Here is a 24,660-nt window from a genome sequence, read left to right on the forward strand (position 1 = left end):
TAGTATATTTTGTATGATGAATTAAGTGCAAGGAAATGTTTTACAAGGAGTTGCACTTGATACTGGCAAAACGTAAACATGGAAAAGATGTTCTTTGCAATTTTTTATACAATCCTAAAATAATTCAAGAGTTTTTTTTTCTGATTTGTAACCATGAATGAAATGTTAGTTCAAAACCTTAGTTCAAAACTTCATTCCAGAATTTAAACAGAAATCAAAGCAGTGGTAGGCAGCCATTGGCCCAGAAACAAAAAAAAAAAAACAAAATGTATTTCATCTGCTGGAGACATTATGGACAAAGGGGTATTCGTTTTACTGATTACGTTCCAAAGTGTAAAATAGTAAGTGATGATACTGCACTAGCTAGCTCATACAATATACAAAGTACTTTAAACAAAGTGTTCTGCAGACTGAACTGACACTTGGTTTGTGTCATTATGTGACGTGCTCCAACAATACAAGTGCAACAAAAAGACTGTTTGTTGTGCCTATCTATGACAAGCATCTCTACTATATGGTGAGCAGCAACTTTCCTTTTCACAATACTGTTACATTCCATCCTGGATTTTCCACCGTTTAATATCTGAGAAGACTATTGTATAATTCTACTGAATTCTCCACTCTTTTTTGTCAATCTAAGATTGCTTGCATCACCTTGCACCAATAAAACAGACATGGGATATGCAAGGAAGAACTGTGCAAAACTGATGAACGGGACAAATGCAACAGGAAAATAAATTGTTGCCAAAATGGCCCAATGGTGGAGACTTAAATTTTAGAATGCTAATGATTTTCAACAGTATGTCAAAAATGAAGTCTAAAGTAAAAATTCATCTGTTCTGAGTCTCAACTCTCTCATACGTTGAGATATACCGGGTGATCAAAAAGTCAATATAAATTTGAAAACTAATAATGTAGATAGAGAGGTACATATTGACACACATGCTTGGAATGACATGGGGTTTTATTAGAAACAAAAAAATACAAAAGTTCAAAAAATATCCGACAGATGGCGCTTCATCTGATCAGAATAGCAATAATTAGCATAACAAAGTAAGACAAAGCAAAGGTGATGTTCTTTACAGGACATGCTCAATATGTCCACCATCATTCCTCAACAATAGCTGTAGTCAAGGAATAATGTTGTGAAGGCCACTGCAAAGCATGTCCGGAGTTAAGGTGAGGCATTGGCATTGGATGTTGTCTTTCAGCATCCCTAGAGATGTCGGTCAATCACGATACACTTGTGACTTCAGGTAACATGAAAGCCAATAATCGCACGGACTGAGGTCTGGGGACCTGGGAGGCCAAGCATGATGAAAGTGGCAGCTGAGCACACGATCATCACCAAACGACGCGTGCAAGAGATCTTTCACGCGTCTAGCTATATGGGGTGGTTCTAATAAAACCCCTTGTCATTCCAAGCATGTGTGTCAATTTTTACCTCTCTATCTACATTATTCCGTTGTTTATTAAGTTTTCAAATTTATGCTGACTTTTTTATCACCCGGTACTTTACTTTTTTTAATCAGACTTCTGACTGGTTTGATGTGGCCCACCATGAATTCCTCTCTTCTTCATCTTAGAGTAGCAATTGCACCCAATGTCCTCAGTTATTTGTTGGATGTAGTCCAATCTCTGTCTTCCTGTATATTTTTTACCCTCTACAGCCCCCTCAGGTACCATGACACTTATTCCCCAAAGCATCAACAAGTTTACTATCATCCCGTCCCTTCTTCTTGTCAGTGTTTTCCACATGTTCCTCGACTCACTGATTTTGTGAAGAACCTCACATCTTATCTTATCTTTCCATTCAATTTTCAACATTCTTCTTTATCACCACATCTCAAATGCTTCAGTTCTCTTGTTTTCCAGTTCTCCCACAGACCATGACTGGCTTTCATACAATGCTGTGCCCCAAACGTACATTCTCAGAAATTTCTTCCTTGAATTAAGTCCAATACTTGATAGTAGAAGGCTTTTTGTGAGGAAAATGCTCTTTGCCTATGATAGTCTGCTTCTTATATCTTCCTTGCTTAATCTGTCAACCACTCCCAAGACAGCAGAATTCCTTTGCTTTGTGTAGTTCATGGTCCCCCAATCTGATGTCAAGTTTACCACCAATCTCATTTCTGGTGCCACTCATTACCTTTGTCGTTCCTCAGTTTATTGTGAATTGATAGTGTATGCTCATTAGACTATTTATTCCATTCAACGGGCCCTGCAATTCTTCCTCATTTTCCCTGAGGACAGCAATGTCATCAGCAGATCTCATCATTCATATCCTTTCACCCCAAATTTTAGTACCACTTCTGGATGTTTCTTTTATTTCTGTCATTTCTTCTTCAATGTTCAGACTGAACAGTAGACTGCATCCCTGTCTTACATCAGTTTTAATATGAGCACTTCATTCTAGATCTCCATTATTACTGCCCCCTTTCAGTTCTTCTATATATTGTACAGGCTACTTTAAATGATTCATTCATTATCATTGTTCTATATTTTCCAAATTATTGCATGTAAAAATATGATTTATTTATCAATTGGACCATAAATTTACCAAGTTTGCATTGTGCCCACCAATTGGTGTTACAAGTGCAGAGCCTTGACAAAATGGTGACAGAAAAAAGAGACTCGTTCCACATCATTACGAAATATCGTATTTATGATCCATGGAACTAGTATTAATCTAATCTAATCTAATCTAAAGAACATTTTGCCTCCAAGCTGATATTCAGTGATGAAGCAACCATCCATTTATCTGAAGAGGTTGATTTGATTTGATTTGATTTTAACAGGGAAGCTAAAACAGCTTAGGTCTGACCCACCACTGCCCGCACCGAAACTGAGTTTATTGTGTGGTATCGCTCCCTGTATATCTAGTAAAGTCAACCAGTGTCTTTAAATAAGGCAAGGAGTCCCTTTACCAGTTTTTTGTTAGACACAATTTCTTCAGGTCTTGTTGTCCCGAAGATTCTGTATCTTTTGCTCTCCAGTGCAGCGCATTCAAAGATTAGATGTGATGCAGTTTCTTCACCCTCATCACAGATCCTACATTAAGGGTCTTCTTCCACTATACCCATTGCACATAGGTGTTTTTCTTAAATTCCCATGACCTGTCATCAGTCCAGTCATGAGTTTGATCTCTTTCCTGTTCAATCTCAGGATTACATAGCTTCTTTTAAAACATGGCTTGGGCATCATTACCTTATCATGTTTTTGTTAATGGACCTTGGTCCAGTATTCTATTTGCTGTTTCCTAAGCCTGTTCCGTAGTTCTAGTTTGATCATAGCCTTGGTGACTGTGAGGACAGGTACCAGTCCAATAAATGGCGTCATTGCCCCCATCCTGGCCAATCTTTCAGTTTGTTCATTGCCACAGACCCCTGAGTGGCCAGGGACTCACACTAGGTTTATCCTATTTCTTCCCTCTAGCTCCACCAGAGCTCTGTGGTATTCTGCAACAATCTTAGATCTTGTTGCAGGAGCTGCCAATGATTTCAGGGCTACCTGGCTGAATAGATGTCGATGCTACGGTCATTTTAGCACCTACGCATATTCTCCTCCACACATGCCCTGATTGGAGTAATTTCAGCTTAAAATACAGAGTCCAGTTTTCCTAGAGAGATGATGCCCTCCAATCTTGGCTGAACCCCGTACACTCCTGCTCAACTCCTTGGTCTGATTTCGATCCATTGGTGAACCAAACGATGACCCCCCGTACGGTGTCGAGCTGTTTTTTCCCATTGCTCCCTGCTTCCAATTATTATATTGCAAGACTTGTTAAAGCAGTTGGGAGTTATTATATAGTCAGCAGGCATTTCCCCAGCCATTCCTATATCTACCTCACTCACTATATTAGTGTGTGATTCTGGATATCCGAATGAGACCCGCTGCTGCCTCCATCTTGACCCAAAGGTATAGGAGGCATGTCCAACATGACTTCCATTCCAGTGGTTGGTGTGCTGCTAATTCCATCTGTTATGGCTAAGCAGGCCAATCTCTGCACCTTAGCACTCTCCTTAGCTCCAACCCGCTGTTCTATCTTCTTCCACCACACTACGGCCCTGTAGGAAATCCTAGGTCTAACCACTGTGGTGTGTATCCAGTGCATACCCCTGGGATCTGAAGAAGTTAATCACCACAATGTGACAGTGAGGGACACTGAATATCCTCATGAAATTGTGGTGTGTGAATGAGAGTCACCATAGGTTAACGTTGTAAGTGCAATGTCACAGACAAAGCTGCAAGCACCATTTTTTTTTCTTCTGTGAGAAGACTATGATGGGTATCTCTTAGCTTGTAGTATGACACAGTTGTGATTGTTTCCACAACTAATTTCTGATTCTCAGAATTTTGGCACTCAATGAGATGGATTACCCTCCTCATTGGTGCACTGATGTTCATTGCTACCTCTGCATTGCTGGATTGGGTGTAGTGATGAAGGTGATGTGTGTATGTTCCCTTTGCCACCCAAGTTGCCTGACATAACACCTTGTGATATTTTTCCTGTGGGTATTGATTAAGAATCATGTTTACATACACCCACTGCCAAGAACACTGGAACAGCTTGGAGGACACTTCAGTACTGCTGTGATGACCATTGACAGAATTTTGCTACATAGGATATGAAACGAACTTGACCACTGGTTGGACATATTCTGTATGATGAGAGCAGTACCCATAGAACATTTGTAGTGCACAAAGTGCAAACATGCTCAGTTTGCAGTTCTATTCATGCATCAATCGTATTTGTACACATAATACTTCAGAAAATAGAGCTTTGAAAATGAAGGAATCATTTATAATAGTCTTGTATGTTATCCATCTATCTCTGCAGCTTACACCTATTTTCTTATGAATTTCAAACACCTTACACAATTTTACATTGTCAAACACATTTTCTAAGTTGATAAATCATATGAACTTGTCTTGATTTTTCTTAAGTCTTGCCTCCATAATCAAATGTAATGTTGGAACTGCCTCTCTGGTGCCTTTACCTTTGCTAAACCCAAACATATTGTCTCCTAGCAGACTGTCAGTTTTCTTCTGTATATTATTTCTGTCACCAACATGGATGCGTGAGCTGTTAAGGTGATTGTGTGATAGTTGTTGCAGTTATCTCTCCTTTATGTTTTGGAGATTGTGTGGATGACATTGTTCTGAAAGTTAGTATGTCTCCTGTCTTGTAGATTCTACAAACTAACTTGAATTGTCCTTAATTTGCTAATTTCCCTAATGGTGTTAGAAATACTGAAAGACTTTAATCTCTGTCTTCTGTCTTATCTAAATGCAAGTCTTATAAATCTCTATTAAATACTTCCTCAATTAAACTCCGCCCTATGTTTTTTATTTTATTTCCCATTTTTCTTTTGTCATTCCATTATACCATTTCTCTCCCTTGTAGCATCAATAAGTGCACTCTTCCCATCTATCCACTCTATCCTTTGTGTTTTGCTGTAGAATTCCTATTTCACTTTTAATTCTGACTTTTTTGCTTTTGATTTTGCCAGAAGATGTTTTGATTTTACTGTATGCTGAGCTATACCTTCAAATGACCATTTCCTTCTGATTTCTTTGTACTTTTCCTGCAGCCATTTTGTCATGGCTATCCTGCATTTCCTATTTATTTAATTCCTACGTGACTTGTATTTCTGTCTTTTCCTAAACATTTTTGTGCTTCCTTCTCTCTTCGATCAGTTGAATTATTCCTAATGGTACCTGAGATGTCTTTGCAGTTAACATCCTGGCATTTGCCTGTCCAACTTCTGTGATTGTCTTTCTCAGAGATGTCCATTCCTCTTAAACTGAACTGTCTGTTGTGGTATTCACTATTGCTGTACTTACAGTAACAGTGAACTTCAAATATGCTTCACATCATTCCTCAGCTCTTCTGTACCCCACTTCTTCCCACATTGGTTCTCAAAGATGATTCTGTTAAACATCAGTCTACCCATCATCACTACTTAATTGTGATATGAGTCCATATCTACTCCCAGGTACACCATACAATCCCATGTCCCATTTTGGAATCTCTGTCTGACTGTGATATAATCCAGCTGGAATCCTCCCATGTCTCCAGGCCTTTACCAAGTATAGTTCCCCCTCTTGTGAGTATTGAGTAATATTTTTGCTGTTTATTGCAAAACTAAGTTAGTCTTTCTCCTCTCTCATTCCTACCATTGAGCCCATATTCTACTGTAAAACTGCCTTCTATTCCTTCCTCCACTACAGTGCTCGAACCATCTTCATGTACTAAATTATCCATTTAGTATCATCACATATTTTATCTTTTTATATTCAGCATGTGATATCAACATGTGTAACTGAATTATTGTTGTTGGTGCTGGCTTGCTGTCAATTCTAATGAGAATAATCCAGTCACTAAACTGTTCAAAGTAACTCTCCATTTTATGCTGCTATTGATATTACCCCATATTCATGTAACCAAAACTCCTTACCTTCTTTACCTTTCATTACACTGACTTTCACTGTATCTGTATTGGTAACACTGCACTGCAGTTCTAATGACTTTTTCTCTTACATGTTGCAGTTCGTAACTGTTTGCGTGGCGCAGTGTCTAGAACAAAAGTAATCAATTCATATGCATTTCCCTTTTCAGATTTTTCTAGCTCCCTCACCACATTCAAACTTCTGGCATTCCATGCTCCAACTCTTAGAACATTGCACTTTTATTGGTTATTCAATATTTTTCTCATGGTTGAATCTCCCTAGATAGTTCCTTCCTGAAGATCTGAATGGAAAACTAATTGCCTTTTGTACCCTCGTGTCATAGATCGTTATTGATTCTTCCAGCTTCTAGGGGCAGTTTTTCATCTGAGGGGCAAGAGGTTGCCCTGAACCTCTGTCTGCTCTTCCACCCTCTTTGACAAAGCCGTAAGCAGAACAATGGTGACTCATTGTGCTGGAATCCTTCAGCCACGACTCCTGATGATTTGTATTCAAAATTTAAGCAGCTACTGGATTTGAATCTGCGATATTTTGATTACTACCCAGAGGCCATGATGACTTATTGAGAAATACTTATTGTGACACAGGAGGGTGACACCCACCATCCTACTTTGTAAACAGCCTTATTTCAAGTAATAAGGTCTATATAAAATTTTTGCTAACTTTCTTTTCGAAATTCTGATGTTAAAGTTCCTACATTAAGCACATAGTATGCACATTATCAAAATGGTATAGACAAATTTCTCCCAACCAAAATTTATTATTCAGATTATTCAGTTTGTTCTCCTGGTGGTTGTAAACTAATTAGATGAACCAGAAATGATGGCAACCAAAAGTTATTGCAATTATAAAATTTTGGACATCTAGCTATAGGGGAAACCTTATGAACTAATAGGTAAATTCAGAAGGAAAGACCACTTCCACATTAAAGAGCTATTTGCCCTCTTTTCAGTAAAGTATTTACTTTAACTCAAAAGTAATTAGTTAAAAACATATTGTTAAACAAACATTTCACCCAGTCCAAATTTCCAGTGCCAGTTATAGCCAACCTAATGTAAATTCTGGGATCTTTTGATATCACCTGATTTTTCTGAATTGACTTTCGTATTATAAGCAAGAATCCTTAATTAAAAATTAATAACCTTTGAATAACTAAGTTTTACTGACCAAGTTGGATCATATGGTAATAAACCCAGGATTCCCAACTGTGCAAGTAAGGTAAATAATATACATGATAAATAATATACAAGCAAACTATGATAACAAAATCAATAGCTAATAAAAGATGAACTTTGTGGTGTATAGGATTTGTAAACTACTGCAAGTTAACAAAGTTCAATAAAATCCTAGAGTGAGTCTTTATAAGGCTAACACACACACCATTTTCAGGCAGTCTGTTCTTAGGATTCTGTCATTCTGTTCATTTTGCTCTTAGTCTTCAGCTGGTATAGCTAGTCTGCTTTTTAGCCCAGCCTTGGGAACCATTTGTTTTGCTCCTATGTTTATTTAATTCAGGCTGAGAAAACATGTAATATAGTTATGAACAATAGACATTAAAATTTTGTAAGTATTTGTGACTATAGTAACTGTTCTGAGACTTTTTCTGCTTAATTGTGTGTGAAGTAATGTATGATCACTTCATCTGTACTATGTGAAATTTTACTGTCTGGTTAGATAAGTACAATTAAGCTCCACATATGTCCATACCAACTGCCCATTTGTAAACATTATAGAGACTGTAAGAGACCTGGTCATCACTGGTAAGGTCTTAAATATGTTATTAAAGATTGGTAAATTCTTAATTTTGAACTAAAAAAGAAACTTCTTGCAATTCATTTTAAGGATAAGTCCTACAACAGTACTTTCAGCAAAACTGTGCAGCTACCAAGGCTTATTCCATAACAGGTAGGACTATGTTCAATTGAGACTGCATTAATACAAGCCCCCACAATAAACAGCAAAATATTACTCAATACTCACAAGAGGGGGAACTATACTTGGTAAAGGTCTGGAGACATGGGAGGATTCCAGTTGGATCCATAACTCCTGTGAATAAACTTATCTTGACTAGTTATGTTTTCCTCCTTGGTTACAGATTCACATCTTCATTCAATGTTTGAAATGATGGTTGGGGTTGGGTGTAATAAACAGCAATTTTGTAGAATGTTTTTTTATTTGGTGTCCATGCTTAAACAAGAACACAAGTGTGTTACAATGAAATTCATCACTCCATCAGTGTCGCTAACTTCACACTAAGCAAAAACAAAACAGCACCATCTTGTAAGCTTGTATGTCTGTAACACTCAAAGCATCTGCTTGCAGCACCCATTGTTATTGTGCCAAGACTGTCACCGTCAGCTGAAGGATCTCCTTTTAACTTGGTGGCTTGTGACTTCACTGTTATGCTATCGTCTGAGTCATACATCAGAATTACAGTGTGTCTTCTGACTCAGTTTAAGTCTCATATAATTATAAGTTATGCTGAAGGCCAATTATATGGATAATTCAGTGCCCCAAAATGACATTCAGAGTCCCTCACAAATTTCTGTTTCTGTTTGTATGCAAATTGTGTTTATAGTATATTGATTACACTGGATTAAAAAGGGGGACAGAAGAGCTAAAATCATGCAAAATCTAAAATCTATGGAGAAATGTTAAAATCAAACAGAATGTTATTGTGATGTTTATCACACAATTCTGTTTGATCAGAGGACTATGAAACTGAAATTAGATACTGCTAGGCAGAGTATCCACGGAAAAGGATAAACTGCTGCTCACCATAAAGATGACCCATTGAGTTGCAGACAGGCACAATGCAAAGGCTGTTCCACATTATAGCTTTCAGCAAAATCCTTTTTCAGCAAAGAAACCACATACACTTTCACACAAGCAAGCACACCTCATATACACATGACCACTACCACCGGCAGTTCTAACCTGCAGCATGAGGAATGTTTGCTTGTGTGAATGAATGTGTGTTTCCTTTCCTGAAGAGGGCTTTGTCTGAAAGCTATAATGTGTAACAGTCTTTTCATTGCACCTCTCTGCAATCTCTACAGTGAGTAGCAATCTATCCTTTTCATAATAATGTTGATATTCCAACCTTGAGTTTCCACTGTTCGGAGTATTAAGGGAGTTTCTGTATCATAATAGTTGCCAATGTATCTTTATTGAAGTTTGACTTAATTATAACAACTAAAACATCATCTTTTAAGTAAAACAATTTACCAGAATTGAAGTATTTTCATGTCGTGCCTCAATTAAGATACCTTGATCACTTAAAAAGGCTTTTCTAAAAAAAAGCGTCAAAATTAATTTGAGCATTTCTCTCGTATCAGGCTTGGTGGGTTTCTTTCATGGAAGATATCCCCCACAGAAGCTGTTGTGTCAATGTTATTCTGGTGGTTCTGGCCTCAATTAATATTTGCAGTGTAGGCATAATTTCTAAAAAGGAAACCAACAGTGAAAATGTTAGTTACACAATAAGTGCTGATATTTAAATAAAATTAGTAGTATGAGCAGAGATATAGAATTTGAAGCAGCCAACCGTATCTGCTACATGAGAATTAGCTTTTACGAGGGTCACTCCAAAAGAAATGCACACTATTTTTGTAAAAATTCAGTTTTCATTTTGAATGTGTGAAAGTGTTACAGTGTGTAGATACATCCTTCCCAATTGTTATCAAACTTTGTTCAACCTGTTCCCGTGAGTGGTGCCGTCACAGCATATCTTCAAGATGGATGCTACACTTGATGTTCATCAGAAGCAACGTGCTGTCATAGAATTTCTGTGCTGTGAAAACGAGACAGTGGGAAACATACACAAGAGGTTGAAAAAGGTGTATGGAGATACTGCTGTCGATCGCAGTACAGTTAGTCAGGGGGCAAGCAGGTTACGTGATAAAAGTGGGCATGGCAATATTGAGGATTGTCCTCGCAGCGGCAGACCTCATACTGCACACACTCCAGTCAGTGTGCAGAGAGTTAATGAATTGGTGACTGCTGACAGACGCATCACACTAAATGAATTGTCACGCTACATTGGGATAGGGGAAGGAAGTGTTTGCAGAATACTGAAAGTGTTGGCGTTAAAAAAAGTTTGTGCCAGGTGGGTTCCCAGGATGTTGGCAATGGCTCACAAAGAAACAAGAAAAATGGTATGCAGCGAACTTTTGGAACAGTACAAGAATGGTGGAAATGAATTTCTTGGAAGAATTGTGACAGGTGATGAAACATAGCTCCATCATTTTTCACCAGAGACGAAGAGGTAATCAATGGAGAGGCAAATTCACCCAAGAAAAAAAAATTCAAAACCACACCTTCTGCTGTAAAAGTTATGGCTATGGTGTTTTTCGAGTCTGAAGGACTCTTGCTTGTGGACATCATTCCAAGTGGTACCACCATAAATTCTGATACATATGTGACGACAGTAAAGAAACTTCAAGTTCGATTGAGTCGTGTTTGATCATATCGTCAAAAGCAGGATGTTTTGCTGTTGCATGACAATGCACGGCCACATGTCAGTCAAAAAACCATGGAAGCGATCACAAAACTCAGATGGACAACACTGAAACATCTGCCTTACAGTCCTGACCTGGCTCCATGTGACTATCAACTCTTTGGGAAACTGAAAGACTCTTTTCATGGAACAATGTTTGAAGATGATGACTCCCTTGTGCACACTGCCAAACAGTGGCTCCTACAAAATGGTCCAGAATTTTACCGTGCAGGTATACAGGCGCTGGATCCAAGATGGCGTAAGGCAGTTGAGAGGGATGGGAATTATGTGGAGAAATGAAAATATTGTTCGAAAAGGATGTGTCTACACACCGTAAAACTTTCAAACATGTAGAATAAAAAAAGGATTTTTTTAAAAAATGGTTTGCATTTGTTTTGGAGTGACCCTCGTACTAAATGTTACATTATGCAATGGAGGTTTTTTTCTGAAGTAGTCAACTAAATGTACGTCAAGAGCTTGCAATTGATCTTTGACTGATAAAGAGTAGAAATAGTACAATAGAAACAGATTGTAAACTTTTCTCCATCTTATTTGTCCAGAAATGTTTGGATGAGAAAAAAAGTCAGTTCTAAAGTCATCATAGCTTCCTTCCTCTACAACTGTTTTCAACACTTAAATGTTTGTCATGTCACTTACATGAATTACATATTATAATACCAATGGTCTAATAATCAATTTATTCTGTTTCAGCTCCAGCCCGTATTGCATCATTTTCTCAAGTTTTACATCAAGCACTAAAATCAAGAGTAACTTTACCATGCATGGCTGTTGGGAACCCTACACCTAGTGTCCACTGGTTTTATGGAAATAATCCTGTCAGATCTAATTCAGTATACAGTATATCACAAGATTTATTACATATTGCAAGTATGTGCAGTTTGAATGTTATTAATAGCTACTGCAGTACATTTTTTAATAGTTTTGTAATATTTCAAAGGTTTCCTGCATTGCAAGTAGATCATACCTTTCAGAAAACATTCTTTGAAAAATGTAACATATGTAAGCAATACACACATTACACAAATATGTGAATGTTAAACCTATGAATTAAGTAAAATAAGCTGTAAAAAGCTTAAATAAAGAAGGTTGGATACCCAGTACCTAACTTCAGAATACAGTTGAAAAAAAAAATATGTGAAAGGTGTAACATTCAGATCTGCTGGTTCCTTTCATAGGGCATGAGCAGAGAGTGGAATTGAAGTAGATAGGAAAGAAAAGGAGGAAGGGCAAGTCATCTAGAATCTAAGGGAAGAGGGGCTAATGAGATACCCAGAGGATGGGATGGGTTACAATAAAGGACAGGTTAGCAAGCACTGGACCAGTAGCAGATCTGTAGTGCTAAAAATGCAGCAAAAAATTAATTGAAAACAATACTTATACCAAAATATTGTTTTTTGTTGCGTTTTTTAGCACTGCAGATCTGCTACTGTAAAATAAAATAAGGAAAGAAAATGGGAATGGTGTAAAAACAAAAAATACAGGAAGGCCCATCATGTACTGCTTATGTAAAGTGGTAAGAGAGCGCAAGAGAAGGTGGAGAGGGGAGATGCATAATGGTGTATGGAGCAAAAATGTGGAGGAGACAAACAACGAAGGAGGCAAGGGGGAGGGGTCAGGCTTGGGTTTAGAACAGAGATGGGGGTAGTGTTGGTTGGAGGATGAACAGGAGAAAGATAAAAATGACTCTGTGCTCAAGGATGTCTAGTGCCCATTTGGTGAACTGCCTGCTATAGGATACTAGATTTCGATGCCTGTGTTAGGAAGAATGATGGAATCTTCCTTTGGACATGCATGCCTGTTTGAAGGAACACTGAATTGTTCTTCTAACAATACAGGCACCGCAATACCACATTTATCCATTGATACCAGGCAGTGACTTTCAGTTAAAATGTCCTCTCCTGTACGTGAATTACATAATGTGTGTATTAATGCAGGTTGTGATGCAGGAATGACCACATACAGAAGTTTGTGCCTGGGATGGATAGCCAGAGTGGTCAAGGTGATTGCTTGTGTAAGAGGGAAATCTGGGTTAAAGTCAGTGTGCCGGCAGATGCCGAGCTGAGCAGACACACCAGCAGCAGCAGCAGCAGCAGCAGCAGCAGCAGATCTTATCGCCCATCATTGTGTAATGCAGCTTCCTAGTATAATTTTCCTGCTGTCAGATTGCCATGTCACACTACTATATTTTAATCTCATGCTGGTACACGGCATATAGTTTAGATCAGTGCATTCTAGTTTGCAGACTTATCTCATGCAGTAGCTGTAGGGTAAGCAGAGTTTCTAGTAACAGGTAACTATAGATAGATCCACTTTAGTAGAAAAATTTATTTCTGGTAGAGTGAGAAATCTGTAGAGCAGTTTTTAGTGTTTCGTTATTCTCTTCATTATATTTTGCATACATTCCAAACTCAGTAGTGCCATATAAGATCTTATATCTGATTTTACACACTATGATATGGCTAGGGTCTGTGCTTGTTGTGAGCGGACACAAGGAGTTAATGGCTGCAGTCCATAGACCACTGGAAGCAGTGTTGGCTACCATCAACATGCTTCTGGATAATGCCCAAAGTTGCGGTGGCAGCGGGGTGCTGGGACCGAGACCTGTGACACTTCTGATGCCATTGGAATCCCCTGCATCTTCTGATATTCATGTAGCCGGTCCATCCTCACTCAAGAGTGGTGGCAGACAGTGGTGGGTTCACATGTACTGAGTGGAATGTGAAAGAGGGAGCAGGTCTCATGGCTGGCTCCCTACACCGTAACAACAGGTATGACGTGCTACCCAATGTTGATGATAACTCTGAGACAGCAGGAGATGCCTCTCCTGTTGAGCCAGTGCCTGATTTTCCTACTGAATGTGGACAAGTGCAGAGGGTGAGTATGCTTGTCATTGGGAGCTCCAATGTTAGACGGTTGATGGAGCCCCTCAGGGAAACTGCAGGGAAGGTGGGAAAGAATGCCACTGTGCACTTGGTATGTTTCCTAGGGGGTCTTGTCCATAATGTGGAAGAGATTCTGCCAGTGGCTATTGAATACACTAGGTGAAACCAGCTGCACATAGTGGCACATGTCAGCACAAATGACACCTGCTGCTTGGGTTCCGAGGACACCCTCAGCAGATGGCTGATTTGGTGAAGGAAACTAGCATCGTATGCAGGATGCAGGCTAAGCTGTCTATTTGTAGCGTCTTACCCATGGTTGATTGTGATCATTTGGTTTGGAGCAGAGTGGGAGGTCTAAAACAGAGGCTCAGATGATTCTGTGATGGTATTGGATTCAAATTTCTTGACCTCCGCTATCAAGTACAGAATTGTGGGATCCCCTTAATAGGTCAGACGTGCTCTACATGCAGGAACCAGCTACTAGGGTAGCAGAGTGTGTGTGGTGTGCACAAGGGGCTTTTTTAGGTTAGAGAAATGCTCCCTTGAGATTAACGATGATTTGCCTGTTAAATTTGCCACAATATTCTCAGAGAATGTTCGTTGTGGCAGATCAGGGACAGAAAAGGTTAATATGATTTCAGTAAACTGCAGGAGCATTCAAGGAAAGACCCCAGAATTAGTATAGCTTACTGAAGGTTATAATGCACAGACTGTGTGTTGGTTGAAACTAGATGTTAATGACAATGAAATCCTAAGTTCAGATTGGAATATTTATCATAAGGTTAGGCTAGTCACCAATGATGGTGGCATGCTTATTGCAGTAAAGAAATAGATAAAAATCTAGCAAGGTTATCACAGATTCCAACTGTCAGTTAATCAGGGTGAAGTTAACTATCAAAGATTGGTCAAAAATGGTAATTGGATGCTTTTGTAGACTGCCTGGGTCAGGAGCCCTATTGGTAGAGTGCTTCAGACAGAACTTGCAGAATATTGTTAATAATTTTCCTGATCATGCTGTTGTAATAGGGAGTGACTTCAACTTGCCAATTATAGATTGAGAGTGTCGTGCTGTCAAAACTGGTGCCAGAGACAGAGTTTTGTTGGACATTGATCTGGATGGCTTGCCCAAAAATTACCTAGAACTGATAGTTAGAGAACTAACTCGTGAAGGTGACATCTTAGAACTCCTGGCACCAAACAGACCTGAAATTATCGACTCAGTTAATGTATAGGAAGGTATCGGTGGTTTTAAGGCTGTGATAGCATTTATGACAACATGTCTGACATACAATGGTAAGAAATGTAGGCAGGTGTTTTTGCTTAACCCTTTTAGTGCCAAATACGATCTGATCGTGATCCAGATTTTAGGTGAAAAATGCCAGTAACGATCTGATCGTGATGCCTTTCTCATTCATTTTTTCCGCGCTTGAAGGCAAAGTTGTTAGTATTTCCTAGCGAATGAGAAAGGCATCACGATCAGATCGTTACTGGCATTTTTCGCCGAAAATCTGGATCACGATCAGATCGTATTTGGCACTAAAAGGGTTAACAAGAGTGACAGGATACAAATTTCACAGTACCTGAGCAGTCAGTGTCAAATATTAGGTGATGAGGACAAAGATGTGGAAAGCACGTGGAAAAAAATCAAAGGAATCATATAATGTGCCCTAGACAAGTATGTTCCGAGTAAAGTCTTAAGGCATAGAGAAGACCCACCATGATTTAATAGCCGTGTTAGAAAACTGCTACATAAAGAAAGAGAACTTCATCACAGATTCAGATGTAAAAACCTAGCTGACAAACAAAAGTTGGAAGAAATGAAAATGAGCATAAGGAGAGCAACGAAAGAAGCTTCCAATGACTTTGAAAGTAAAATTTTGTCAATCAATCTGCGTAAAAACACTAAGAGGTTTTGGTCACATGTGAATTCAGTGAGTGTGTCAAAATCATCTATTTATTCACTTGGTGACCATACTGGCACTGATATGGAAGATAATAGAGAGAAGGCCAAAATACTGAATTTGCTCTTCTGAAATTGTTTCACCATGGATGATTGCAATGTGGTCCCTCATTTCAGTCATCGTACAAATGTTGAAATGGTAGGTATTGAGATAATTGATGGCAGAATAGAAAGACAGCTACAATTTCTTTGTGGTGGAAAGACATAAGGACCAGATGAGATACCTATAAGATTCTACAAAGATTATGTGAAAGAACCTGCCCCCCCTTCTAGCAGTAATTTATTGTACATCGCTTAAGCAACGAAGGCTACCTATCAACTGGAAGAAAGAGCAGGTCATAGCGATTTTTAAGAATGGCTGTGTAGTACAGATGCACACAATTACATACCAATACTGTTGACATCAATCTGTTGCAGATTTATACAACATATTTTAGGTTCAAGAATTATGATGTTCTTGGAGAAGGAAAAGCTCCTCTATTAAAATCAGCATGGATTTCACAAACAGAGATCCTGCAGAACTCAGCTCAGTCTGTTCCTCCATCAGATCCACAACATTGTAGACAATGGCAGTCAGGTTGATGCCACGTTCCTTGACTTCAGAAAGGCTTTTGACACTGTCCCATACTGCTGCTTAGTGAAAAAATATGAGCTTATCAAGTATCAGAGCAGATTTGAAATTGCATTCAAGACTTCTTTCCAGAAAGAACTCAACAAGTCACTCTTCATGGAACAAAATTGACAGACTTAAAAGTAATTTCCAGAGTACCCCAAGGAAGTGTGTTAGGACCATTACTGTTTACAATATATATATAAATCATATAGTAGAAAGTGTTGATTCCTCTCTAAGGCTGTTCGCAGATGGTGCAGTTGTCTATAACAAAGTAACAATGCCAGAAGATAGTAACAAATTGCAGAATGACCACCAAAGAATTGATGAATGGTGTAGGCTCTGGCAGTTGACAATGAACATAAATAAATGTAACATATTGTGCATATGTAGGAAAAGAAATCCACTACTGCATAGCTACACTATTGATGAGAAACTGCTGGAAACAGCATCTGCCATAAAATATCTAGGAGTAACTATCCAGATGACCTTATGTGGAATGACCACATAAAACAAACAGTGGGAAACGCAGATGCTGGACTCAGATTCACAGGAAGAATCTTAATGAAATATAACTCATCCATGAAGAGAATGGCTTGTAAGGTGCTTGTTCAGCCAATTCTTGAGTACTGTTCATCTATCTGGAATCCCTACCAGATAGGACTTATAAAAGAGATAGAAGATCCAACAAAAAGTGGCATGTTTCCTCACAGGATCATTTAGTTGGCACAATAGCATTACTGAGTTGCCCAACAAATCCACTGGTAGACATTACAAGAGAGGTGTGCATCACAGACAGATTTATTATTAAAATTTTTGAGAGAGCACTTTCTGGGAAGTGTTGGACAACAAATTATTCCACTCCACCCCCCCCCCCCCCCCCCCACACACACACACATATGTCTCATTTAATGATCATAAAGAGAAAATTCTAGAAATCAGAGCCAATACAGGGACTTACCAACAATTGTTCTCCCTACACCCTGTTTGCGAGTGGAACAGAATTAAAAGGCTCAGTTAGTAGTACAGAAAATACTCTCCACCGCACACAATTAGGTGGCTTGCAGAGTATGATGTAGATGTAGATGTCACAGTCTGGCACAAATTGTCACATTGTCACTGTCTTATACAGCTGATGGTTGTTGCCATTTGCAACTGTGATTACATTTCATGTATGTCTGTCATAGCTCTAAATCTTGTCACAGCAATCATCTGACTGAAGTGCAAGTTGTCAGAAAACCCAACACATCACCATTATTGGACTTAGTTGTAACAGTTCTGAAAAGGCAGGGAGCATGGAGTTGGGAGCAGTAAGGTGCTGAGGATATGGAAAACAAAAATTTTAAAAATATTTATTTGTTTCAGTGGATTTTTAACATAAACAAAGTGAAATATAAAATATGCCAGGATGAAAATGATCATTCAAGTGTCCAATACCTCAACAAATTTTTAACTTTAACCATACATAAACATTTTTTAAATAAGAGAACAAATTTTGTAACAGAAAAATAACTGACAACATGAATTACAATAGAAAAACCTGAAACAAACACTTCTGGTCATTAAGCAGAGGTTAATACTCTGTGATTAGCTTGAACTTAGCCCAGACATTGTTCTGTCTCTTCATTAAGTTTGGAATCGGAATATTAGAACACACACACACACACACACACACACACACACACACACACACACACACACACAGGGCAAAATTTAAAACCACACAGACACAAGATAACCAGAAAAATAAATTTTGATTCACACAACAGGAAATCTCATAAGGCCCTTTCAAGTTTAACTATGTGTCAATAACAATGATAGTAATTTGAGACACAAATAAAAGATAAATTCATCAGGGAGTTAACTTCTTTCAATTTTAAGATTAGATCCTTTAAAAAGAGAGTCCATAATTCAAAAAATTTAAAAAAAGGAAAATAAAACTTTCATAAGACAGTGCATTCTATAATCTAAACTCTGTTTTTCTTTAACAAACAGCTTAAAATAACATGATCTTGTACTGTTACATGGAATGCTGATCCACATAGTGCTCTAAGGCAAATGTAACTGTCACTGATCAGAGCTAGTCAAAGTTATGCAGGAGAATCCAAATTCAATTTCATGCAGCAAACAAGGAATTTCGTGAATGGAAACCAGCTCTTTAGCTACACATAACAAAAGGTGCTCACCATTTCCATGGTGCGCCTCTCTTTGGCTGTAAGTAAATACTAATAGCACAGCAACCGCAACCAAGGCAGCTGAAATGAGAAATGTGCTGACTCTGAAGATGCAAATTTGCAAACATAAGGGCAGAAGTACGCTACAACTGTTCAGCTGTCAAGTTCACACCGTTTCTATGTTTCCCAACCCATGGTTGCTGGTGAATACTGGCACCACAGCATTGACAATCAAGGCAGCAAAATGGAGAAATTTGCCAACTCTGAAGACACAAGCCTGCAACTATGTAGGCAGAGGGAAGATTGCTTTGGGCAGACTGGGAAGATTGGCTGCAGTTGCCTGAGACAGTGGTCATGTGTCTGTGAGTGTGTGTGTGTGTGTCTGTGTCTGTGTGTGTGTGTGTGTGTGTGTGTGTGTGTGTGTGTGTGTTTTCTTCTTTAGAAGAAGGCCATCTGATCAAATGCTAAACGTGTAGCAATCTTTGTGTTGTGCCTGTCTGCAACTCAACATCTGCTCTATGTGGTGGGTAGCAATCTATCTTTTTCATAATATAATAATCACACAGTCTTAGCAATAGGTAAAGCTGGTGGAAGACTGTGGCTTATTGGAGAAATGCAAACAATCTGCAAATGAAACTGCATATAAAAGACTTGTGTGACCCACCCTAGAGTAATGGTGAAGTGTATGGGACCCATACCAAATGGGACTCACAGGGGATATTGAATGGATATGAAGAAATACAGCACAAACGGTCACAGTTTTGTTCGAGCCATGGGAGATTGGCACAAGCTGCTGAAAGAACTAAACTGACAGCCACTTGAAGATAGACATGAACTATCCTATGATCAACTACTTAGAAAGTTTCTAGAACCAACTTAAAGTGATAAATATTGAAATATATAACAATCCTCCAAATATCACTCCCATAGGTATTAAAATTCATGGAGAAGAAGTAAAAACTTTGAGGTTCGCCGATGACATTGTAATTCTGTCAGAGACAGCAAAGGACTTGGAAGAGCAGTTGAACGGAATGGACAATGTCTTGAAAGGAGGATATAAGATGAACATCAACAAAAGCAAAACGAGGATAATGGAATGTAGTCAAATTAAATCGGGTGATGCTGAGGGGATTAGATTAGGAAATGAGACACTTAAAGTAGTAAAGGAGTTTTGCTATTTAGGGAGTAAAATAACTGATGATGGTCGAAGTAGAGAGGATATAAAATGTAGACTGGCAATGGCAAGGAAATCGTTTCTGAAGAAGAGAAATTTGTTAACATCTAGTATAGATTTAAGTGTCAGGAAGTCGTTTCTGAAAGTATTTGTATGGAGTGTAGCCATGTATGGAAGTGAAACATGGACGATAACCAGTTTGGACAAGAAGAGAATAGAAGCTTTCGAAATGTGGTGCTACAGAAGAATGCTGAAGATAAGGTGGGTAGATCACGTAACTAATGAGGAGGTATTGAATAGGATTGGGGAGAAGAGAAGTTTGTGGCACAACTTGACCAGAAGAAGGGATCGGTTGGTAGGACATGTTTTGAGGCATCAAGGGATCACAAATTTAGCATTGGAGGGCAGCGTGGAGGGTAAAAATCGTAGAGGGAGACCAAGAGATCAATACACTAAGCAGATTCAGAAGGATGTAGGTTGCAGTAGGTACTGGGAGATGAAGAAGCTTGCACAGGATAGAGTAGCATGGAGAGCTGCATCAAACCAGTCTCAGGACTGAAGACCACAACAACAACAGGGATTGTGAAGACAAAGTTAGACTAATTACGTAGAGGCATTTAAGCAATAATTCTTCCTGCGCTCTATACATGAGTGGAGCAGGAAAAAGGCCTTAATAACTGGTAGAAAAGAGTTGTGGGAGACCTGTGGGTGAGGTGTCATGTGACTATCAAATCACTGTGCTTCATATGTGCTGACAATGTCACTGTATGAAAACTTATCATGCTGATAATGTGTCCAAATATGGTAACTGAGATATTGCTAAGTGGCAAGTCCAAAATCACACATAGCTCTCTACCCTCAGTTTATTGTACAATAATGAGGATGAACAATGGGTCTAGTCTGTATCTAGAATGATGGTGAAGTTTGCTAAATTTTTTTCATGCTTTACATTTCTACTAGAATGTGTTCTTGAGTATTTGATCTGATTGATGACAGATGTGTTTGTAGGTGTACTATCTTTTCATGCCTATCAGTGTATGTTTGTGCTAGTAATAACCTCCAGACAAATTATTTTAGATATTTTTATTGTTAATAATTTTATTTTCTCTTATTTTCTCTTTTATTCATGAGTCTGCCACTGGTTTAATGTCATCCTCTGCTACTTCTGATTCTTTCCTAAGCTCTTAAAATCGCACATCTATTATACCCAACACTCTTGATATTCTGTTTCACATATTATCTTTGTCTGTTATCACAACTTTTCCCTCTCTGCTACTACTTCCAGTGTAATTTTAACAAGTCCTGATTGACTTGCACATATCCTACTAAATTCTTCCTTCTTCTGGTGAGTCTGTCCGATGGACAATGTTCCTCATTTCATTCTGAGTTTTAATTTCTTTTTTTGCATTACACGTTGAATCTATCCAGTTTCTTCTTTCCTACTTTTTCCTTGATTCTTGTTTCTTTACCTTACAATATTGTTATACTAGTGTACAGTTTCAGAAAGATTTTTCCTAAGTTCTGTGTCAATATTTGATGCCATTGGAACTTATTTGTTGAAGAAATTTTTGTTAATGCCAATCTTCTTTTGTTGTTGTCACTTTGTTTCAGCCATCTTACATAATCCAGCATTCTAAATGGTAGTATTATTTCACTTTTTGTGATATGTCTTCCCCAGAATCTGTAGTAAGCAAATTGCTAATCCCCTTTCTGACCCTCATCATCAGCTTTGACATAGTTTCTCTTTTCCTTTACCCAGTTCAGAACTAAGTAGAAGGCTGGAAGGAATATTACTGTTAAGGGCCCATTGACAACGAGGTGACTGGAAGTGGAGAACAAGTTCGGACTGGGAATGACAGGGTTGGACATCACTTACATTTTTTTCAAAGGAGCCATCCCAACACTAGTCTTACATGATTTAGGGAAATACAGTAAACTTGAACCTAAATGGCTGGACAGAGACTTGAATCCTGAGTCTCATGAATACAAGCTCAGTGACTTACCTTTGCACCAATTCACTCAGCAGTAGTAGATACACTGTACTCGCTCCATTTAACATTTATTTTTAGTTTTCCTCACTTTCAGTTGGATGAACTACATCTTATGTTGCACTTATATTTTTTTCTTTTTTCCAGAAAGTATCCTTCAGTGCTTCTACAAGTTGACAAACTTGTTTAATTGCAAATCTTATGTACACTTCCTTTAATATGAACTCCTACGGTACTTAATCATTCATCACATTCTTTTGATGTAGTAATTGTGGTGTGCAATTTACTTCATGTGGTTTTTGCATAGTTTCTTCTTCTTCTTTCTTCTTCTTTAATTTGTTGTTTTATGAAAGCACTATAAGCTTCTATTTGTTTTTCAGAGCTGGAAAAGAGAAATGGAGGAAATTACTCATGCACAGCAAAGAACTTATTTGGTGAAGATAGAATTACTTATCACATTATTGTGCTCACAGCCCCTGAGCCTCCATATCTCGAAGTTCTACATTCAGATTATGATAGCTTGGAACTGCGGTGGACGTCCCCCAGAGATGGAGGCACTCCAGTGTTAGGTTTGTAAAACTATATGTTTATAAAAGTCACTCATCACTGCTGAAAATCAATCTAAATGTGAAAAATACAAGAACACACACACACACACACACACACACACACACACACACACACACACACACGCTCTTCTGTTCACTGTGTTGTAATCTATCATTATACAGCTATAATTGTTTATATTCAATCCTGCATTTTCCATTGATTATGGATTAGGGAAGACAACTGGATCTGACAGGATACCAGTATGATTTTACAGAGTATATGAAAGAACTTGCTGCTCTTCTAACAGCAGTGTACGATCAGTCTGTGGAGAAAAGCACAGGTTATTCCAGTTTTTTAGGAACCGTCATTGAACAGATGTCCAAAACTGCGGACCTATATCTCTGACATTGGTAGGATGTAGAATTTAGGAATATGTCATGTACTATGACATTTTTGGAGAATGAAAATGTTCATTGTAGGAATCAGCATGGGCTCTGAAAACAATGATCATCTGAAACCCAGCTCACTTAGTTCATCCATGAGACCCAGAAGGTGGTAGATACAGGCACCCAGATAGATGCCATATTCCTTGGCTTCTGTAAGACTTTTGATACAATTATACATTGCTGCCTAATGAATAAAATGTCAGTGTATGGAATATCAAATCAACTGTGTAATTGGACTGAAGAGTTTCTAGCAAACTGAACAGAGCACTTCGTTCTCAGTGGACACGACATGTCACTCTCAGTGGAGAGAAGTCGTCAGACGTAAAGTGACTTCAGTGATACTCCAAGGGAGTGTTATAGGTCCATTACTTTTCACGATGTATATAGATGATATAATAGGCAACATCAAAAGTTCCACGCGGCTTTCATGGATGATGCTGTTGTATACAGAGGAGTCATAATGTTAGAAAATTGTAGCAAAATGTGGGAAGACCTGCAGAGAATTGACACTTGATGCAAAGAGTGTCAATTGGCCCTCAAAATAAAAAATGTAACATACTTATGATTACACAGCCACAGAACTATCATTGGAAACTGTTACTTCCATAAAATATCTAGGATTATGTGTATGGGGTAGTTTAAAGTAGACTGACCACATAAAACTAATCACAGGAAAGGCAGCTGTCAAACTGTGATTCGTTGGAAGAATCTTCAGGAAAAGTAATCCATCAACAAAGGAGGTAGCTTACCAAATCCTCATTTGACCAATACTTGAATATTGCTTGTCAGTATGAGATCCATACCAGATAGGTTTGGTAAAGTAAATATAAATGATCCAAAGAAGAGCAGCATGTTTTGTTACAGGTCCATTTAGTAGGGATGGAGATGATTGACCAACATCACAGTGGGGTTTACTGTTTAAGTTCTGAGAGTGTACGGTATGTTCCTGGAAGAGTCAAAAATGTATTTCTTCCTCCAATGCACATCTCTTAAAAGGACAATGAAGATAAAATGAGAGAGATTCAACTCCACACAGAGTCTTGCTTGCAGTCATTCTCCCAGAAACTATTTGTATCTGGAACAGAAATGAGGTGGAAGTCACAGTGGTACACAAACTAATTCCACCATCGACTGCATCTGCAAGTGGCTTGTGAAGTATAGATGTACATGTAGGTATATCACATAAATTAACTTGTTGAAAGAATGTGAAGTAGAAACACACAGAACAGTGTGCTCAGAGTGATCATTTCATTTGATTTAATTTTTTTCATTCATTTAGAATGAAGACAGAGACTAGTTAAGCCAATACTTTCAAAGTACGTTGCCACAGCTTCATCTGATTACTGACCTATTTGCATTCCTCCTGCACTGTCCAAAGTCTTAGAATATGTAGCGCATGACAAGCTAACAAACCACCTATCTACAAACAACCTACTAGCCAAATACCAATCATTTAATATTTTCATCAGGTGAGAACCAGCTACTGTTAAGTGCATTTGAAAATACATTTTAGCCATCAGCTGTTTTATTTAAGCTGTATATCTTCTACCGGTTTCAGTCATAGACCATAATCACTGGATGCAAGGTAAAACAACTCTGTTAAAAAACATATCCCATTTTCCCTTTAGGCTGATGCAACATTTAGGTTACCACAGTGAAAGCGCTCAACAACTACCATAACTCATCCTTGAAATACTAATGGACATATCTCACAATGCCTCAAGTCAAATAGGCAGTGTACCATCTCACAGCCTAAATTTCTTGTCAAGTGAAGTGCAATGGTTTTGCTGATACCTCAGATCTCTCCAGCTTTCCAGCAGTGCATTATGTCCAGCATCATAAAGTCACAATGTAGGCAAACAGTATGAGGTGCTCAAGAATTTTGTA

At 38.4% G+C, this 24,660-nt stretch overlaps 1 protein-coding gene across 1 annotated transcript in view; it reads left to right on the forward strand.

Moving 5' to 3' along the window:
- LOC124780123 (Down syndrome cell adhesion molecule-like protein Dscam2) overlaps nucleotides 1-24,660 on the forward strand; it is a 372,570-nt gene that overhangs the window by 268,459 nt on the left and 79,451 nt on the right. Inside the window, exons 22-23 of the mRNA XM_047253757.1 lie at nucleotides 11,681-11,857; nucleotides 22,159-22,347. Coding sequence (XP_047109713.1) covers nucleotides 11,681-11,857; nucleotides 22,159-22,347 — 366 coding nt within the window. The remainder of the gene's footprint in view (nucleotides 1-11,680; nucleotides 11,858-22,158; nucleotides 22,348-24,660) is intronic.

Source organism: Schistocerca piceifrons, chromosome 1 (genome assembly GCF_021461385.2).
Source record: "Schistocerca piceifrons isolate TAMUIC-IGC-003096 chromosome 1, iqSchPice1.1, whole genome shotgun sequence".
Classification (NCBI taxonomy): domain Eukaryota; kingdom Metazoa; phylum Arthropoda; class Insecta; order Orthoptera; family Acrididae; genus Schistocerca; species Schistocerca piceifrons.